The 15,484-nt window shown below is 35.6% G+C and overlaps 4 protein-coding genes and 1 long non-coding RNA gene across 5 annotated transcripts; 2 read left to right on the forward strand and 3 right to left on the reverse strand.

Moving 5' to 3' along the window:
• The first annotated feature begins 104 nt into the window (after positions 1-104).
• LOC124433509 (serine/threonine-protein phosphatase 2B catalytic subunit 2-like) lies at positions 105-5,105 on the forward strand. The gene is made up of 12 exons (XM_046983288.1): positions 105-302; positions 397-597; positions 709-833; positions 1,085-1,196; positions 2,282-2,427; positions 2,554-2,693; positions 2,810-2,887; positions 3,225-3,319; positions 3,553-3,678; positions 3,802-3,964; positions 4,260-4,357; positions 4,501-5,105. The coding sequence occupies exons 1-12, from the start codon at positions 251-253 to the stop codon at positions 4,623-4,625; spliced, it is 1,461 nt and encodes a 486-aa protein (XP_046839244.1). The 5' UTR covers positions 105-250; the 3' UTR covers positions 4,626-5,105.
• LOC124433512 lies at positions 472-1,327 on the reverse strand. The gene is made up of 2 exons (XR_006944484.1): positions 1,221-1,327; positions 472-860 (listed from the first exon to the last, which is right to left on the reverse strand). It is a non-coding gene; the product is annotated as an uncharacterized LOC124433512 (long non-coding RNA).
• Positions 5,106-5,476: 371 nt separating the features above from the next.
• LOC124433329 lies at positions 5,477-8,237 on the reverse strand. The gene is made up of 3 exons (XM_046983090.1): positions 7,926-8,237; positions 7,526-7,749; positions 5,477-6,904 (listed from the first exon to the last, which is right to left on the reverse strand). Exons 1-3 carry the CDS (start codon positions 8,188-8,190, stop codon positions 5,477-5,479), a joined length of 1,917 nt encoding a protein of 638 aa, XP_046839046.1. The 5' UTR covers positions 8,191-8,237.
• A 592-nt stretch (positions 8,238-8,829) lies between these two features.
• Positions 8,830-11,592, forward strand: LOC124433510. Its single transcript, XM_046983289.1, has 10 exons — positions 8,830-9,124; positions 9,206-9,368; positions 9,450-9,519; positions 9,588-9,732; positions 9,829-9,958; positions 10,038-10,214; positions 10,333-10,439; positions 10,505-10,742; positions 11,048-11,119; positions 11,208-11,592. Exons 1-10 carry the CDS (start codon positions 9,027-9,029, stop codon positions 11,376-11,378), a joined length of 1,371 nt encoding a protein of 456 aa, XP_046839245.1. The 5' UTR covers positions 8,830-9,026; the 3' UTR covers positions 11,379-11,592.
• LOC124433504 (meckelin-like) lies at positions 11,455-15,449 on the reverse strand. Its single transcript, XM_046983283.1, has 4 exons — positions 13,996-15,449; positions 12,977-13,741; positions 12,182-12,431; positions 11,455-12,005 (listed from the first exon to the last, which is right to left on the reverse strand). Exons 1-4 carry the CDS (start codon positions 15,439-15,441, stop codon positions 11,581-11,583), a joined length of 2,886 nt encoding a protein of 961 aa, XP_046839239.1. The 5' UTR covers positions 15,442-15,449; the 3' UTR covers positions 11,455-11,580.
• Positions 15,450-15,484: the final 35 nt, after the last annotated feature.

Consider the following 15,484-nt stretch of genomic DNA (forward strand, 5'->3'; position numbering starts at 1 on the left):
CGTTTCTGTAAAAAATGCCCATTGCCCAAGTCGCAAAGCTCGTTACCATATGAATGTTGCGGATTCAATTTATGCAGTAACGCATGCGCGGTTTGTTAATTTTTCAACTGATTGTGGTCATTCCGCAGTGTGGCGAAGGATGGACATCGATAACGAAAGGGAGGGTTAGGAAAATCCATTTCATCCCGCTTGAATTATCCATTGACTTGCCATCAGGGGTACATTTTTTAATTAGCGTAAGTCACGTTTTATGATGGCAACTCAAGATGGAGATGCATCAAGCAAAGAACGTTCCGTTAAAAGTTAGTTTTCCTATCAGCTTCCCTGCGTTTATTATTACAAAATGGATTCCTGTTGTGTTTATGTGTGTGAATGTGTTGCATTACAAATTTGCAGATGTGCCGATGCCTCCAACTCACAAACTTACAATGTCCGAGGTGTTTGATGAAACCGGAAAACCGAGACAGGCCGTGTTAAAGAGTCATTTTATTGAAGAAGGACGGATCGAAGGAGAAGTCGCCTTACGCATCATTCGCGATGCTACTGTAGTATTGCGTAAAGAAAGGAATGTATTGGAGGTCGATGCACCTATAACAGGTCAGTAATTTATTAGGAAAAAACTCTTCCTTTCAAGTTAGCCTGGTCGTTTGCTCTTTAATCTTTTGGTATAGACGATTGAAAAACTAATCTGTGTTTGGTTTTGTTTAGTTTGTGGCGATATTCACGGACAGTTTTACGATCTTATGAAGCTCTTTGAAGTTGGTGGTTCTCCTTCAACAACACGTTATTTATTTCTTGGAGACTACGTTGACCGTGGTTATTTTTCAATCGAAGTATGCTTTGTTTATCTTTCAAATTCCCTACAAATGGAATACGACTCTTTAACATATCGTCCTTGATCAACCGTTACGTTTTAGTGTTTTGACTTATTCATGAATCGATGAATTTTTCTCAAATTGTCAGAATATTAAGGAAACTTTCGTCTTAAATCTTGATTGATACAGCGCATAGTTCAGAGCTCAGCTGTCCTTCCTTGTATAGTCCATGACCACGTTAACAAAGAATTATCCTCTTTAACTTGCAGTGCGTACTCTACTTATGGACATTGAAGATTTTATATCCTAATACACTGTTTTTACTGAGAGGAAATCATGAATGTCGACATTTGACGGAATATTTCACGTTTAAAACAGAATGTAAGTAATTTATAATGACAATACCTCATGAATAGTAGCAAGTACTTAATGTTGTGTTAACGTTACTTGTTTTCTTTTGGATGGCTTGGGGTTCATACATCACCTTTAAATTGTCAGTTCAGTTACGTATTTTATCCATTTGAATTTATGTCAGTCTTGAAGTTGATAGGTTCAAGATGAAATTTGATACTTGACAAAGAAAATTTCAGCATATAGCATAAATTATTTACAGTATTGTATTTTTCACTTTAAGTATTTGATCAATTTATGAAAGCTATGAATTTAATCTATTTTTCTTGACACTGAATTAAGCTTTAGCAAATGAGAAACAAATGACAATAAATCTTCCAGCAGCTTGCAAATAAATATTGGTTGTTTGGCAAAGGAGTTTTGAAATTTTATGAACGGATTTCTTGTGTCACAGCTGATGTCTTTATGTCTGTAGCAATGAATGAAATACTTGTTGTAAATTATGTCATTCTTTGTATTAATTTGAAGTATGCAAGCATGCTTAGTGTATAATTTCTTGCTTAATATTGTGAAATAACTTTGTATTCTCTGATGATTCTAATTGTATAGTTAATGCTCTCTGTTGGTCTTAAAAGAAAATGACATGTATTTTTTCCATTATTATTGTGTTTTATGTGCTTTTAATTGTCTTCTCTATCTACATTATGAGAGTAAGGCCATAACTCTATGTTGTTTTCAATTAACACTCGAGTTAATGAGTATTTTCACCACAATATGTAGAACCATCTGTTTCTTGCTTATCTATATAATATATTTTTGATGAAAATGTTTGCATTAGTTATCAAATTCAATGATAAACGTGTGTATCTATTGCTTCTTATGTTAACATAGTGATTAATCAAATTGGAGATGTTTCCTGCTCAAATTCAACTTAGTTTGTGTTTGGAGAGTTTTAATTTCAACTTATAAACTATGAACTACAAAGCTTTTCTGTGCACTATGAAATTGATATATTAATTTTTGTAGTTTTTGTGATTGCTTTCCTTAGTTTTTAGAACTTTTCTGTTCTGTTCAAATTCCATCGAAGCTCAGTGAATTTGTTCTTGAAATTTCAGGTAAAATAAAATATGGTGAAGACGTTTATGATGCTTGTACAGAATCATTTGACTGTTTGCCGCTTGCTGCTTTGATGAATCAACAGTTTCTATGTGTCCATGGTGGACTTTCACCAGAGATTCACACGGTCAATGATATTCGAAAAGTATGTTTTCGTTTCATCCAAAACAATTTAGAATTTGGCAATTTTTTGCATTCTAGCATTGTAAAAAGCTTTGCTCTATGTTGTGCAGATTCATTGCTTAAAATGATATTTGTTTCTTGTGTGTAGTTGGATCGTTATAAGGAGCCACCAGCTTTTGGTCCAATGTGTGATCTACTCTGGTCTGATCCTTTGGAAGATTTTGGCAGTGAAAAGACAAATGAGAACTACAGTCACAATAGTGTGCGAGGCTGTTCCTACTTCTATAGGTAAGTGATCTTTTTTATAAACTATTCTTACTAGCTGGTTATTTTTTTGTCACATTTAGTTGAATTGTTTTTTCTTACTTATTCATTCAGTAAACTTTGTTTTTATACAAACATAGTTACCATGCAATATGTGAATTTTTACAAAACAACAACTTGCTATCAGTGATACGAGCACATGAAGCACAGGATGCTGGGTAAGTTGTCATAATCATTACTAATAAAAATACTGTATTTCTTCTAATATGTCCCTAGTCTCATTTACACATCTCCACCTTATGGGCACAAGTCAGTTACTTTAAATGACAATAGATGCATTCATTTAGTTAATGCCCTTCCCCTTCTCTTATTGAAAAATGCATTTTATTTCAATATCAACCTCTTTTACCCTCCTCTTTAGTTTAACCTTCTACAAAGGTTAATAAATGCCCCCTTTAGGAGAGGAAATATGTTATCCTCAGTAATTTCATGGAATGATTTTCATATTTCTCTGTTTGCGCAATGTTTATTAAAAAGGTCACTGAAATCCTTTAGATACCGAATGTATCGAAAGAGTCAGACCACTGGTTTCCCATCTTTAATAACAATATTTTCTGCACCAAATTACCTAGATGTTTACAATAATAAAGGTTGGTACTTAGTTCGCTTAAAGTTTTAAAGGTGAATAATTTAGTATTGGCTTCTCTTATTCAAAGATGATGTGTAATCAGTAATATTTGATAAATACCAGTACTACTCTCTTGTCCACCATCATTCTCACTCACAAATACAAAGTGAGAAAGTATATGAATTACTTCTTGTAGTTTAATTTGCTAAAATTACGAGAAATTTACTCATTTTTTTTTTGTCTTTATATCTGAAGCTGCTGTATTGAAGTATGAAAATAACGTGATGAATATTCGTCAATTTAATTGTTCACCACATCCGTATTGGCTTCCCAACTTCATGGACGTGTTTACGTGGTCGCTACCTTTCGTTGGAGAGAAAGGTCAGAATGATGGGGATAAAGCGATAATATTTGTCTGGCTGGAGCTTTCACTTCAGTATATTTCAACTGGAGTTTCCTTTTGATGTGTGCATCCCAAGGTTAAAAGCTCTGTTTCTGTTACAGTGACTGAAATGTTGGTAAACGTTTTGAACATCTGCACAGATGAAGAATTAGACGACGGTGAAGATGACGAAGAAAAAATGCGAGAAGCCGCCAAAAGAAAGGAAATAATCAAGAACAAAATTCGTGCCATTGGAAAGATGGGACGACTTTTCAGTGTGCTAAGGTAGAATTCTAAGATTTTTACATGTTGTATTTAGTAGTGCTGTACAATTTTTTCGTTTTATTCACTGCATAAGAAAACTATCGATTTCTAAAGAAGTGAATAATTGTGTTCTGGAATCTACACCGCAGGAAATGTGTGGTGGCTTCCTATCGTTACTGGTTACTTAAACAATAACCAAATGGCACATCAATCGCCTGTTACGATATGCAACCTGTTGTTATTTTATCACTGTTGAACAGCTCTTTAAATTTAGTCTTGAGTCATCTCGCCCGGTAATGATTTGATGTTCTTACAGGGAGGAGAGTGACAGTATACTAAAACTGAAAGGACTTACGCCATCAGGTTATCTTCCCGTTGGCGTTCTTTCTGGTGGAAAGGATTCGTTGGAACAAGGTATGTCGATGAAAGTCTGTTGCGTTAGCTTTGTGTTAAGGTATAAGGTCTACAATGAATGAATAATTTTTGTAAAATTTTTCTTAACGTTACAACCAATCGACCCCATGATCATTCCTTGTTATGTCTTTGTCTTTTTTCAGCTTTGAGCGGGGAATGGAAAAACCACAAGATTAAATCATTCAAGGAAGCGCGTGATCTAGATTTGGTGAACGAGCGAATGCCACCTAGGAAAGATAGTGCAGTTTCGGGTCAAAAGAAAACGTGATGTACATGTTTCATTCGACGCAATTTTCAACATCGCATTTTTATGCTGTCGAAGCTGCATTTATACGTAATCCGTATGCACTTGCAATATTGATCCTCGTCGACTCTTTTACTTACCAAATCTTTTATTCTTCTTTACCTTATTTTGACGTAGAATTTATGCTATCGGAAATTTATTACTTTTACTTCTTGAAAGTTTATTTTAGGAAAGTTCTTACTCCTCTTTCTTTCCGCGTACTATGTGAAATCAATCCAATCTCGTTTCATATGGTAGTGCATGGTGCATTAACTAATATAGAAAGATTCGGAGTGAATTTGCTTGAGTAAACGTTCCAGCTAAAAGTAAAAGACTTTAACTTATATATCGTTGAATATTATTTTAATCGTGTAGTTTCGCTCGCCTCATTCTCTGACTATTTATTGTAAAAGATGTAAAATCTCTATACGACGAAGAAAATAATATGTATTATAGCGACAACAATTAATCGTTTTAAGTGTCTCAAAGATGGAAAGATCTGGTGTAGAAAAAATTATTGGAGTAAGACAAGAATTGCAGAACGTGTTATTCTTTGAGAATCTTGCTTGTTTATAAAAAATTTATTTTAACCAACATAAGAACATGTTATTCCTATCATCTATTCATTATTTCCAGCTCTCAAATCCTTGCAATGTACGAGAAATTTTCATTATCTTTAACATTATAAACGGCAATTCTAAAGTAATTTATAAATTAACTATCGAAACTGCAAAACAAACATCTTAAACAACAACATTCAATTCGCCAAAAACATTGAAAAAATTTTTGCACTTTTGTAGACATTACCTCAACTTTTCGTGCATAAATCAGTTTGTTCACTTTATTGTTGAGAGATGAGTGAATGATTTCAACATAGTAGTGTCTTCTCTAACAATCTCGTGGAATAACTCCATACCATGACCATCAGAAATTTCATTAAGCTCTTCCATGAAACAGAGCAAAGACTTACGAGCCTGATAACGCATTCTATTTCGAGTTTTCAAGTCCGCTTTATGATAAGCTGATTCAAGGCATTGTTTGTCTTGTGGCTCTGTCTGAGTTGATATTTCCATAAATCTCACTTGATGTGTGGGTGATTCTTCATCTTTCCTTCTTTCTTTGGGTGTTGGCTTAGTCACCATAAAGTTGGTGTTAGAAGAATTTTGATCCAGTTTACTTCCATTGAAATAAAAGTGGTTTGGTGTAAAATAACTTTTGCTACCAGTATTACTGTGATCAAAACCGTTTGTGAAGAAGGACGAATTGAACAGGGAATTTCCGTTAAATAAGTCCTTTGGTTTAGCAAAATCTGTTATGGACGGGAAATTCCCCAGATATGGAAACACAAAGTTACTGGGTTGGCTGCCCATTGCGTCGGAATGGCTTGTATAGTTTAGAGAGGTGTTCAATCCAAGTGATTTAGCTATTTTATTGTTTTCTAGTTCCAACAAACTCTGTGCACATTGTGATGTGACATGCTTACTCCCATTTGTTGTGCCTGGAGCAGCTGTGACGTCACGAGCTTTTTTACATGGGGTGACAGACGTTGTGGATGTAACAATTGCTTCATGGCTGGCCATTGCTGAGGGTAATTTAGGCATCCCAACAATAAATGGAGGTACAATGGGTGCTTGTATATTACTGATGAAACCATTCGACGGTCCATCAAGCCGGAACATTTTATTTACTTTGTCATCGCAATCCTGAAGCAACTGTTGCACATAACTCTTAATACAACGCCCCGTCAAAGGCGGCTCTACGCCCGCATTCATGCACATCGACTTCATGAGATCAGTGTGTTTATTTTTACCCAAAGGCAAAGGGGAATACCAAACCACACTATTGATCGACTTTGGATGCTGAAATAGAACGTTATTGCGAGGATTGCGGTGTTCAATGTACTTTTTGATGATGGCGACAGGACAGCACAAAGAATTTGGTCTAGCGTAGATTCGGGACTTGATGACGTCACCACGAACGCGTTCTGGTGGCTGATAGTCGAGCCAGTAATACTCTCGATTTTCGTGGTCCTTCTCTAAGACAAGGTTCGTGTCCTTAAGCTCTCGCAGCATGCGCTTATCTATGTTTGCAAAAAAATAAGATACGACATAAAACCACACGGTCTGAATCAGGATAGTTGGGTCATCCGTTGTTGTTAGGCCAAGCTGACCCTTTGCGTACAGTTTAAGTATAATATCTTTCGTGAACTGAGGAAAACGGTTTGGATCGGCGTCTTCTGGAAGGCTGTCTAAGGTCTTGTTCACCTGTTGACGTAGATTGACATAAGTCAAGTTAATCTTCACAATATATATCGATAAAAATGTTAAAATTAAAAGTAAAGGATCCTTAAAAGTGGCATGTAAGCTAATTGTTCATACATGTCTAGGAGAAGTTTGATATCTAAAAGTAATTGATGGAATGTTGATAATGTCCGTGTGGTTCACAAAAACCTCTTCTTTAAACCTGAATAATACAGCTAAAACCCTAATGCATTTTTTCTTGTTTTTATCGTTACTACCATTAATGTCAACCAATCTTTTGAAACATTTGCAATCGGATGTTTTATATTTTACAGTGTATGAAACATAAACTATGATCATTGACTATGAATGAAAAACAAAAAACGAGAAAAGTCTTCACTGAACCTAAAATAAACAAAAAGTAAAACCAAGATTATCGTTAAAATGGTGATAAAAGAACAAGAGCGAGTTGTGATAAACATCTTATTCTTGATTTTATATTACTATCTGTGCAATTTTGAAGACCATTTTCAAGTTAATATATCATCCAATCAAATTACTCAAAAACTTGACAACACATATACTAAACCTTCAGTTTTAAAATCTTTGTCAAAGCACTCGAATAACTCGTATCATACTTCGCACCTTACGAAAATCAAAGTCTGAAGAGATGGAAAAATCTTTCTTCAATGGAGATGAACGCAAGTAATGATCCAACGAATGTTTGATTGATTTCAAAGTATTCTTCTTGTATTGTGTCCCATTTGGCCTTCGTGCTGTCAAATAAAACTGCTCTAAGGCTATGGCGATATCTTCTCGGGTCATCTCTTCCAAAGATCGAAAATTTACACCTTGCTTATTTAGCCAGTCTAGTGAAAAAGTTTGCAAATAGTAGTATTTGTCATGTACTTAATCTTTTTGAAATTCATATAATTACAAAAAGTTGATGTACAATCAAGCTTATTTACTTAACATTCGCTTTCTTTCAACATCATCACAACATTAAACATAATACAAAATAAGAGGAAAAAGGTAAATGTCTCACCACGAAAAACCCGTACGCCAAATTTTACTGCTTGTTTTTGGCTTTCCGAGACATTGTCACTGTTCAAAAACTCAAATTCTCCGGGAATGTCAAGAATTGAACGATTTTCTGAGGATGAAGATACATAATATGGCCCTTCATACTTGGAAGGAATTGTGTTTTCAGAGTTTACTGGCAAAACTGTCACCATTGATGGCAACTCATCTCCTTCATCACTGCTCAAGCTTTCCTTTTCAGTATCCGTTTCGTTTTTGATTGAATCCATACCAGATTGTTGTGGCACTTTCTCAACCCGTGTTGGTACGGGTTTTTCTCTCATATCAACTTTTCTTTTGGATATAAACAATAATTAAAGTAAAAATATGCTAATATAAACTAGCCATAACCATTGTTATTATCAGGAAATATTTCCAAATTTCAAACGATATTACATTCGTCATTGTTATACAGTATTTCTGTAATTGACCAATAGCAGGCCAGTAATATTATGAATTTGGCGTTTTTCTCCAATCACAGCTTACTCCAAACATGGCCCAGTTTACTGAATTTATTCCTCTGTCGGGGCAATATTCTTGCTTTTTATAATTCATAGAGTGTATACCGAAACCATTAACTAAAGCAAAGAGCAATATTACAATTTTGAATGTAGACGGAAATTTTCCAAGGAAATTGTTTCAATATAATTGTCCGAAACACTTGTCATTTTGCATGAATTTGTCTCATTTGAACTCTTACATCTTCAGCTGATATTCCAGCACAATTGCCTTCAGTTCATTTCAGTAATAATTGAATAAAGGCAATAAAAAAAAGAAAAAATGTACAGTGTACAAAAATGTACTCGTGGGCAGGTGCATGCTGGGTAGGATTAATGTTACAGACAATTAAAAAACCATGGCAACAACGTCATGTGGAATTGGGAAGAAAATGACAATACACAGAGTAAAAACTTGCTGTTTTAGCTCTTTTCTCTTAGAATACTCATTCAATCATGAGTAAGGTCTCTTATCGCAATCAAAGTGAGCTGCAGAAGTTTGTAAGATAGTAAAAGCGAACTCTAATACTGACAGAAAATCTATAAGTCTATACGTAATGCGTTGAACCATGAGCAAGTCAAGGAACGAGAAAAAGCCTCCATCTCTACCGCCACCTGTGGCCACTAGCAATGATATAATTCCTGGAAAATTTAATGAAAATCAATGGTAAGAAACTACTACTTGGACTGTAGATAAAATTTACATTTAATTTTTGTGTGTCGATATTTTTGATAATATATGCTATAGGAATGCATTGATAGACCAAGAAAATACTGTTGACTACGTACTCGATCTCATTGATGAAATCTTACACAATACCGTCCAAGTAATTTATGAAAAATATATTGAAAGTCAACTTCGTCCTTACTCTGTTGATGCAGCAAAAAACCTCTTACTCCAAATTATTGAGGTATGAAAATGTTTGAACAATCTCGTCCCAGTATTTTGGTGCAGATGCTGATTCAACAAGTTCTTTTTTCTTTTTATACAGGCAAGATTTCTTAAGCATGACCCAGGTGAAGTCTCACCATCTTGTGATGACACCTGGCTGGAAGACGATGGTAAATACAAGGAAACTATTTTTTGTTTTTGTTTATTAGCTTTTGCCACCCTATTTCTTTTTTCCAAGAGCCAGTATCATGTGATACAGATTCCTGGGCTGAGGGTCTGGTTCCAATTCATAGTTGCATTTCCAGACCTTTGTCAGCACAAAGTGAATCAATGCGTTTCAAACACAACTCTCACGAAACAGTTGCCATTGAGAAATCTCAAAGGTACGCTGACAAACTCAGACAATTTAAAATGATTGCAATTTTTCATTACTATGTAAATTTATGTTGCAAACCTTGTCCATCTTTTATTTTCCCAAGTGATGGTGAATCAGAAGCAGATTACCAATCTGAAAGTATACAAGGAATGTCTGATAATTTGGAAGGAAATGAAGACAAAAGTTTGAATAGTTCAAAGAACATCACTCCTTCTCCACCTCCAACATCAAGAGTAATTTTCCATGCTTTGATATTTATAGTTTGAAATTTACAGAAAACAATATCTTAGTTGTCTGTGTGGGAAATTGCAGGTTGAATCTGCAGGTAGACGTAAATATCCAAGTAAATATCCCATCAAATGTCAAAAAAGGACAAACAAAGACAAAAATATGAAAAAGATCAAGCCAAAAAGAATACCTTCGCAAGATAACATTGTTGATGTACATCATTCAGAGGCAGCAAAAATTGTCGAAAAATGTGTTGGTCAGGTAAATAAGAACAATTTCAGCTACTTTAAAGAAAGACGTAACTTAGAAAAAGTTTATCCGCCCCCCCCTGCCTGTAATGAAATGAAAGCGAAAATATTGTAGTGTTTTTACTTTATAGACTGCTCAAAATCGATCACCTCGACTGCAGGAAGAAGTGACGTTCGATGAAAGTGGGAACACTGTGGCCATGATGAGGATAAGTGTGGATAAACTTCCCACACGTAGGTGTGTGTGAACCGAAATTCGGTTGTCATTTCAAGGATTTCAAGATGAATTATCTTTGTTTTAAGAATACGGCCAAGTTTTGAGATCGTCGAACCACAACATGATATGATACATTCTCGAAAAACTACCACTAGAAATCCTTTAATATCAACCATTTCAAACATGCAAAAGAATTCAAATGAAGCACGTGTAAAAAAGTTGTCGGATCACAAGCAGTTTCTTGTATCAACGAACACGGTTACAACTTCATTGGAGGCTTTCGTGGATGATGGCGAAATTATAAAACCATTACCACCTCCATTGGTGAGAGTTTAATGAGTGCTTTTCTTTATTAAGATACAGTTTGCTTGTTTTTATTTTTAAGATCAATAGATCTCTTGGTTGTTTGACAAACACTTTTTATTTGTTGGTAACTACAAGTACATGTTACTTTGTATATTGCCTTTTAATGAAGAATTAAAATCAATACAAATCCGTTTTGTATGATTTAAGTTCCTCGAACGGCCCAGAGGCCTCTAGATCAGTCTGGAAGACTAGGCACATGCTAACTAAATGATTGACGGATTCTTGTACATTAAATTTTCTCATTGCTGTTTTAATCATATTAGGCTGATTCAATGGATATTTCAGCGGGAGTTGTTGTTCGTGAGGGACAAGTGGTACGAAAAGGTCCAGACTTGGTGCGTAATTACAAATCTTTTCATATTTTACTGAGAAAAGCCTAAACAACGACCATATAAACTATTTGAAGCTTATTATATCTTCTAGTTAACTGCTGGTCACCATATATCACGGACTGATGTTCTAGATCTTCAACCAATTGGACCACTGACTCAAAGACAAACGATCTCCGTCTCTGATGTAGTCGGTAACACGTCACCTGTTATAAGAAAAATGCGCTTACCAGAACCCATTCCTCCTATAGCGCATCGTAGGTGAGCCTGAATATTAGAATGTGAGAAATTGGGTGGTTTATTGAGAACACGTCTAACGTGGCATAGACCAGTCTAAGCGATAAAATGATTTGACCATTTATTCCAATGACTTGCTATTTTTATAAATATTGTTGTCGTTAAGTTATTTTTTCTATAAATACTCCATGGTGTTTACAAATCTAAGTATCACCTCTAGGCCTGTTGCTTCAAATCAAAAAGCGTTCATCAATTAGTGTCTTCCTCGCGAGATTTTTCTTTCCCATTACCATGCGTATTGATTTTAAGACACGGCTTTGAAAGTACGTCAAAATTCCAGCTAAAACAAAGTTTAATGCAATATAGTCGACGATAGCAAAGAATAATACATCCCATAACAAGAGAATCCACTCGTGGCCAAAGAAAAACACATTTGTAAAAGAGCGAGAGTCGTCGTTGTACAAAACGGTTTTCTCTTCAATAATTTCACCCAATTCAACATTGAGAATTTTTTCAAAGAGTAGTTTATTCTTGACGAAATAGTCGTGTTCACGTAATGAATGATCAATAAATGCTGAAAGGAATTTATTTACAGAACTGTACGCCTCGATAGTCTGTTGCACTGCCATACTTAGATTCACACCAGCGGAATGACCTGAAACATAAAATGTTCATATTTGACGTCAACTTGTCAACTGAAACCTTATGTACGCGATCTTTTCAGTGTTAGTGCGTCTCATAACAAAAAAAGTTCCTGTTAATCTTTGGGTGGAAGTTGCCTTTCTATAACTGCCGAGACAGCATGCGTATATCGTAAGTTGACATACTTACCTTGCAGTTGTGGTGCGTTTCTTCTCTCGATATTTTGTGTCTGCATTCGAATAGGATCGTAGAAACGATCGTATGACGCTCGGAATCTTTTTGTGACCATCATCTGGAACGTTTGTCTATCAGAGTTTGGCTCCAAACCACGTTTGCCGCAAAGATCAGCTTCTTCTCGTTTGAATTGCTCGTGCATGTCAAGCATATCCGTGTCAGAGCGACCATGAACAGACCGTCCGTGTATATAGTGACCGTACAACTTGAAAATCATATTTAACAGTTACAATTAGTGAATAACATAGATTGTCCTCGCTGTCTGTTCCTAATCACCAAACTCATTGATCTTGTTTTGGTTTTTATTTTAGGTAGTGTAAAGACTATTTTCATTTTCTGTTGTCCATTAATCACTACATACATTGACACACGTTATCTTAGTTTATATTTTAGATAGTGTAAAGACTGTTTTCGTTCTCTGTTGTTCATTCATCACTACCTACATTGACACAGGTTACCTTAGTTTATATTTTAGATAGTGTAAAGACTGTTTTCGTTCTCTGTTGTTCATTCATCACTACCTACATTGACACAGGTTACCTTAGTTTATATTTTAGATAGTGTAAAGACTGTTCTCATTCTCTGTTCATTCATCACTACCTACACTGACACACGTTATCTTAGTTTATATTTTAGGTGATGTAAAGATTGTTTTTTTTTCTCTGTTGTCCATTCCTCACAACTAACACTAGCAACTTTTCATACATTTGATATTTTTATTAGTTTAAATACCGTCCTTTGTAAACCTACCTTATTCTCAAACACCATCACGCTAACATTTGCCATTGAGCAAAGATCGACGAAATCTCCAAACGGATCTCCAAAAAAGCGCTCGTATATGAAGGAGAAAAAAAGCCATTGTAAAAAAGCGATAGACATGAAAAGAATACTAGTGATAGCGAAACGAAGAAGATGGCTTTCTTCGCCGACGTAATCCGTTTTACAATCCACAGAATACCTTCTAACCGGATCTGTGGTCGTAAGGTGTTCAAATCCAACGACCTTGAGAAAGAATACAACCAGACCTAGTTGAAATTCTGGACTAATCTTACGTAAGGTCTGTAGTTCGTTCCATTCGTTCCCAATGAAGAGGGTACGCCAGACACTGACCGGTGACTTAGCATCAACACCTTGGTTTGTAGCACGTGCTATAGGGGGTGGTCGTTCCCAGTCAATGAAGAAAATATCCATTCTGATTTGGGCTGCAATCATTTGGACAAGATTGATAAATTTAAACACAAAAGCAATAATGAGAAGATCGCGAAAAATCTGTTCCTGGCCAGAAGTTGGAAGAAGTCGATACACTACATGCTGCCCCTTGAAGAATATCAACCATAAATTAGCAAATGCAAATAAAATCCAAAAGTACACGGTTGCCAAAACACCGAATGAAAATGTAATAAAATGAAGGAGAGAAAATATTTCAACAACTTGAATGCCTTCACGTCGTCTCCAACTGTAGACCATAAGCAAACCGTACATAATGGCAATGCCTGATAAGACACCTATCACAATCTAGAAAGTAAATGTTGTAATCTTAAGATGTTTTCGCTGACAATTAATTTTTTATGCAATAGTAGGTATAATACATCATGCTTTAAAGATGATCTTACATTACACCACAGTGAAGAACACGTAAATTTGTGAGCTTAATTGCCCCTTCACGTCATCCACAATGATAGCATCACATTTTATACTAAAGTAAGGTTCAGTCAAAAACTGCTCAAACTGATGGTCCAGTTTGCAATGTAATCAAATGCTCATCATACCTTTATATCTTGAGAAATAGATGATGTATCCATTTCATATTTTATCTTGAAAGCAACGTCAACCTTTGGGTCCTGTTTTAGTACATCATCATTCACCTTGATGTCAATATACCTCAATTTTATATAAGGAGGGTATATATGCCCTTGACCATCACGAAGTCGTATGTAGATTTGAACTGTTTGAGCCACACGTAGTACCATCTTGGTGGAACTACTTGTGCTAACTGGTCGCCTGCTTTGGTTGTCCACAAGAAAAAACCGACGCAAAAGTTTCCAAGATTTGAATGTGTCATCATTATTGTTTTGGTAGTTCTCCAAAACCAAAGGCACTGCATAGAGACTTGTTGATGTGGACTTGAAGTAAAGATCAAAGAAATGCATTTCTTGTTGTTGCCAGAGCTGACTGACTTTAAGTTGACACTTGTTTTCATAGATTGTTCCAAACTTGTCGGCAACCTGCAATTTTGTTTCTCTATCATGACACAACTGTAGCGTCTTGGTCACATCACTTTTGAGGCCAACAAAGGAACCATTGGCTGCATACACAGCCAAAAATAACGGCAGTAATTGTCTACTTTTAAACTTGATATTAATGTCTTTTCTGTTAAGCTCGTTAACTGTATTCTGCAGACTGTTTTTGTAGTACAACCATGGCATGTAAACAGGCCAATTTGTATTCACCTCCCCCCTCCTACCTCTAACATGAGCTTGGTTTCCAGGGGGGTTATTTACTAACTTAAGATACTCAACACATGGGTTATCTGAATCTTCACGATAATCTAACATGACACAAAGGTTGCCTAGTAGCTGACATGCAGTGAAGTTGCGTTTATCTTTACAAAGTGTTTTAGCAATGGCGAAATTTCTTCTAAGAAAATCACTTTCAATTGTTAAATCATTGTCAATCACAATTGTAAATAGTCTACTGTTTACCGACTTTATAGGAACGCCACACGAAGGGCAAACCTTGCAAACAGGTTTACTTGAGCTAGGATCAATCACTAAATCATTAACACAAGATATGCATCGTCGTTTTGCAAGTGTAGAACCGTTTAAATTACGCTCAATTGCTTTTGTGTTTGATGGGCATTCGTCACAAACCTTGTTCGCTGTGATTGGCGTTTGACAAGAAAGACAAAACCATTTATCTTTTGATGAAGCTTGACCTGCAGGGCAAGCTCTGCAATCTATTGTGGGACCACCAAAATACTCTGAAATTTTATAACCATTGTTACAGGAACAAAATAAACCGTCTTTTGAGACTATTTTATTAAGTTTATTTCCTGAAGTGTCTTGGCAGTCTCCGCATTGTAGATTGGATATTTGGTAGAATTTATTCTCATCTTTACAGTTTTGTATCGTTTTGAATTCAATTTCAAAAAGTCTCACCTGCGAAACGAAAAAGAACAATGCCGACGGCAACAACAACGTAAGCTTGCGCGCCATGTTGACGTAGCCATAACAACATGATATGTACGACGGAAAGAGA

This window comes from Xenia sp. Carnegie-2017, unplaced genomic scaffold (genome assembly GCF_021976095.1).
Source record: "Xenia sp. Carnegie-2017 unplaced genomic scaffold, XeniaSp_v1 HiC_scaffold_13, whole genome shotgun sequence".
Taxonomy (NCBI): domain Eukaryota; kingdom Metazoa; phylum Cnidaria; class Anthozoa; order Malacalcyonacea; family Xeniidae; genus Xenia; species Xenia sp. Carnegie-2017.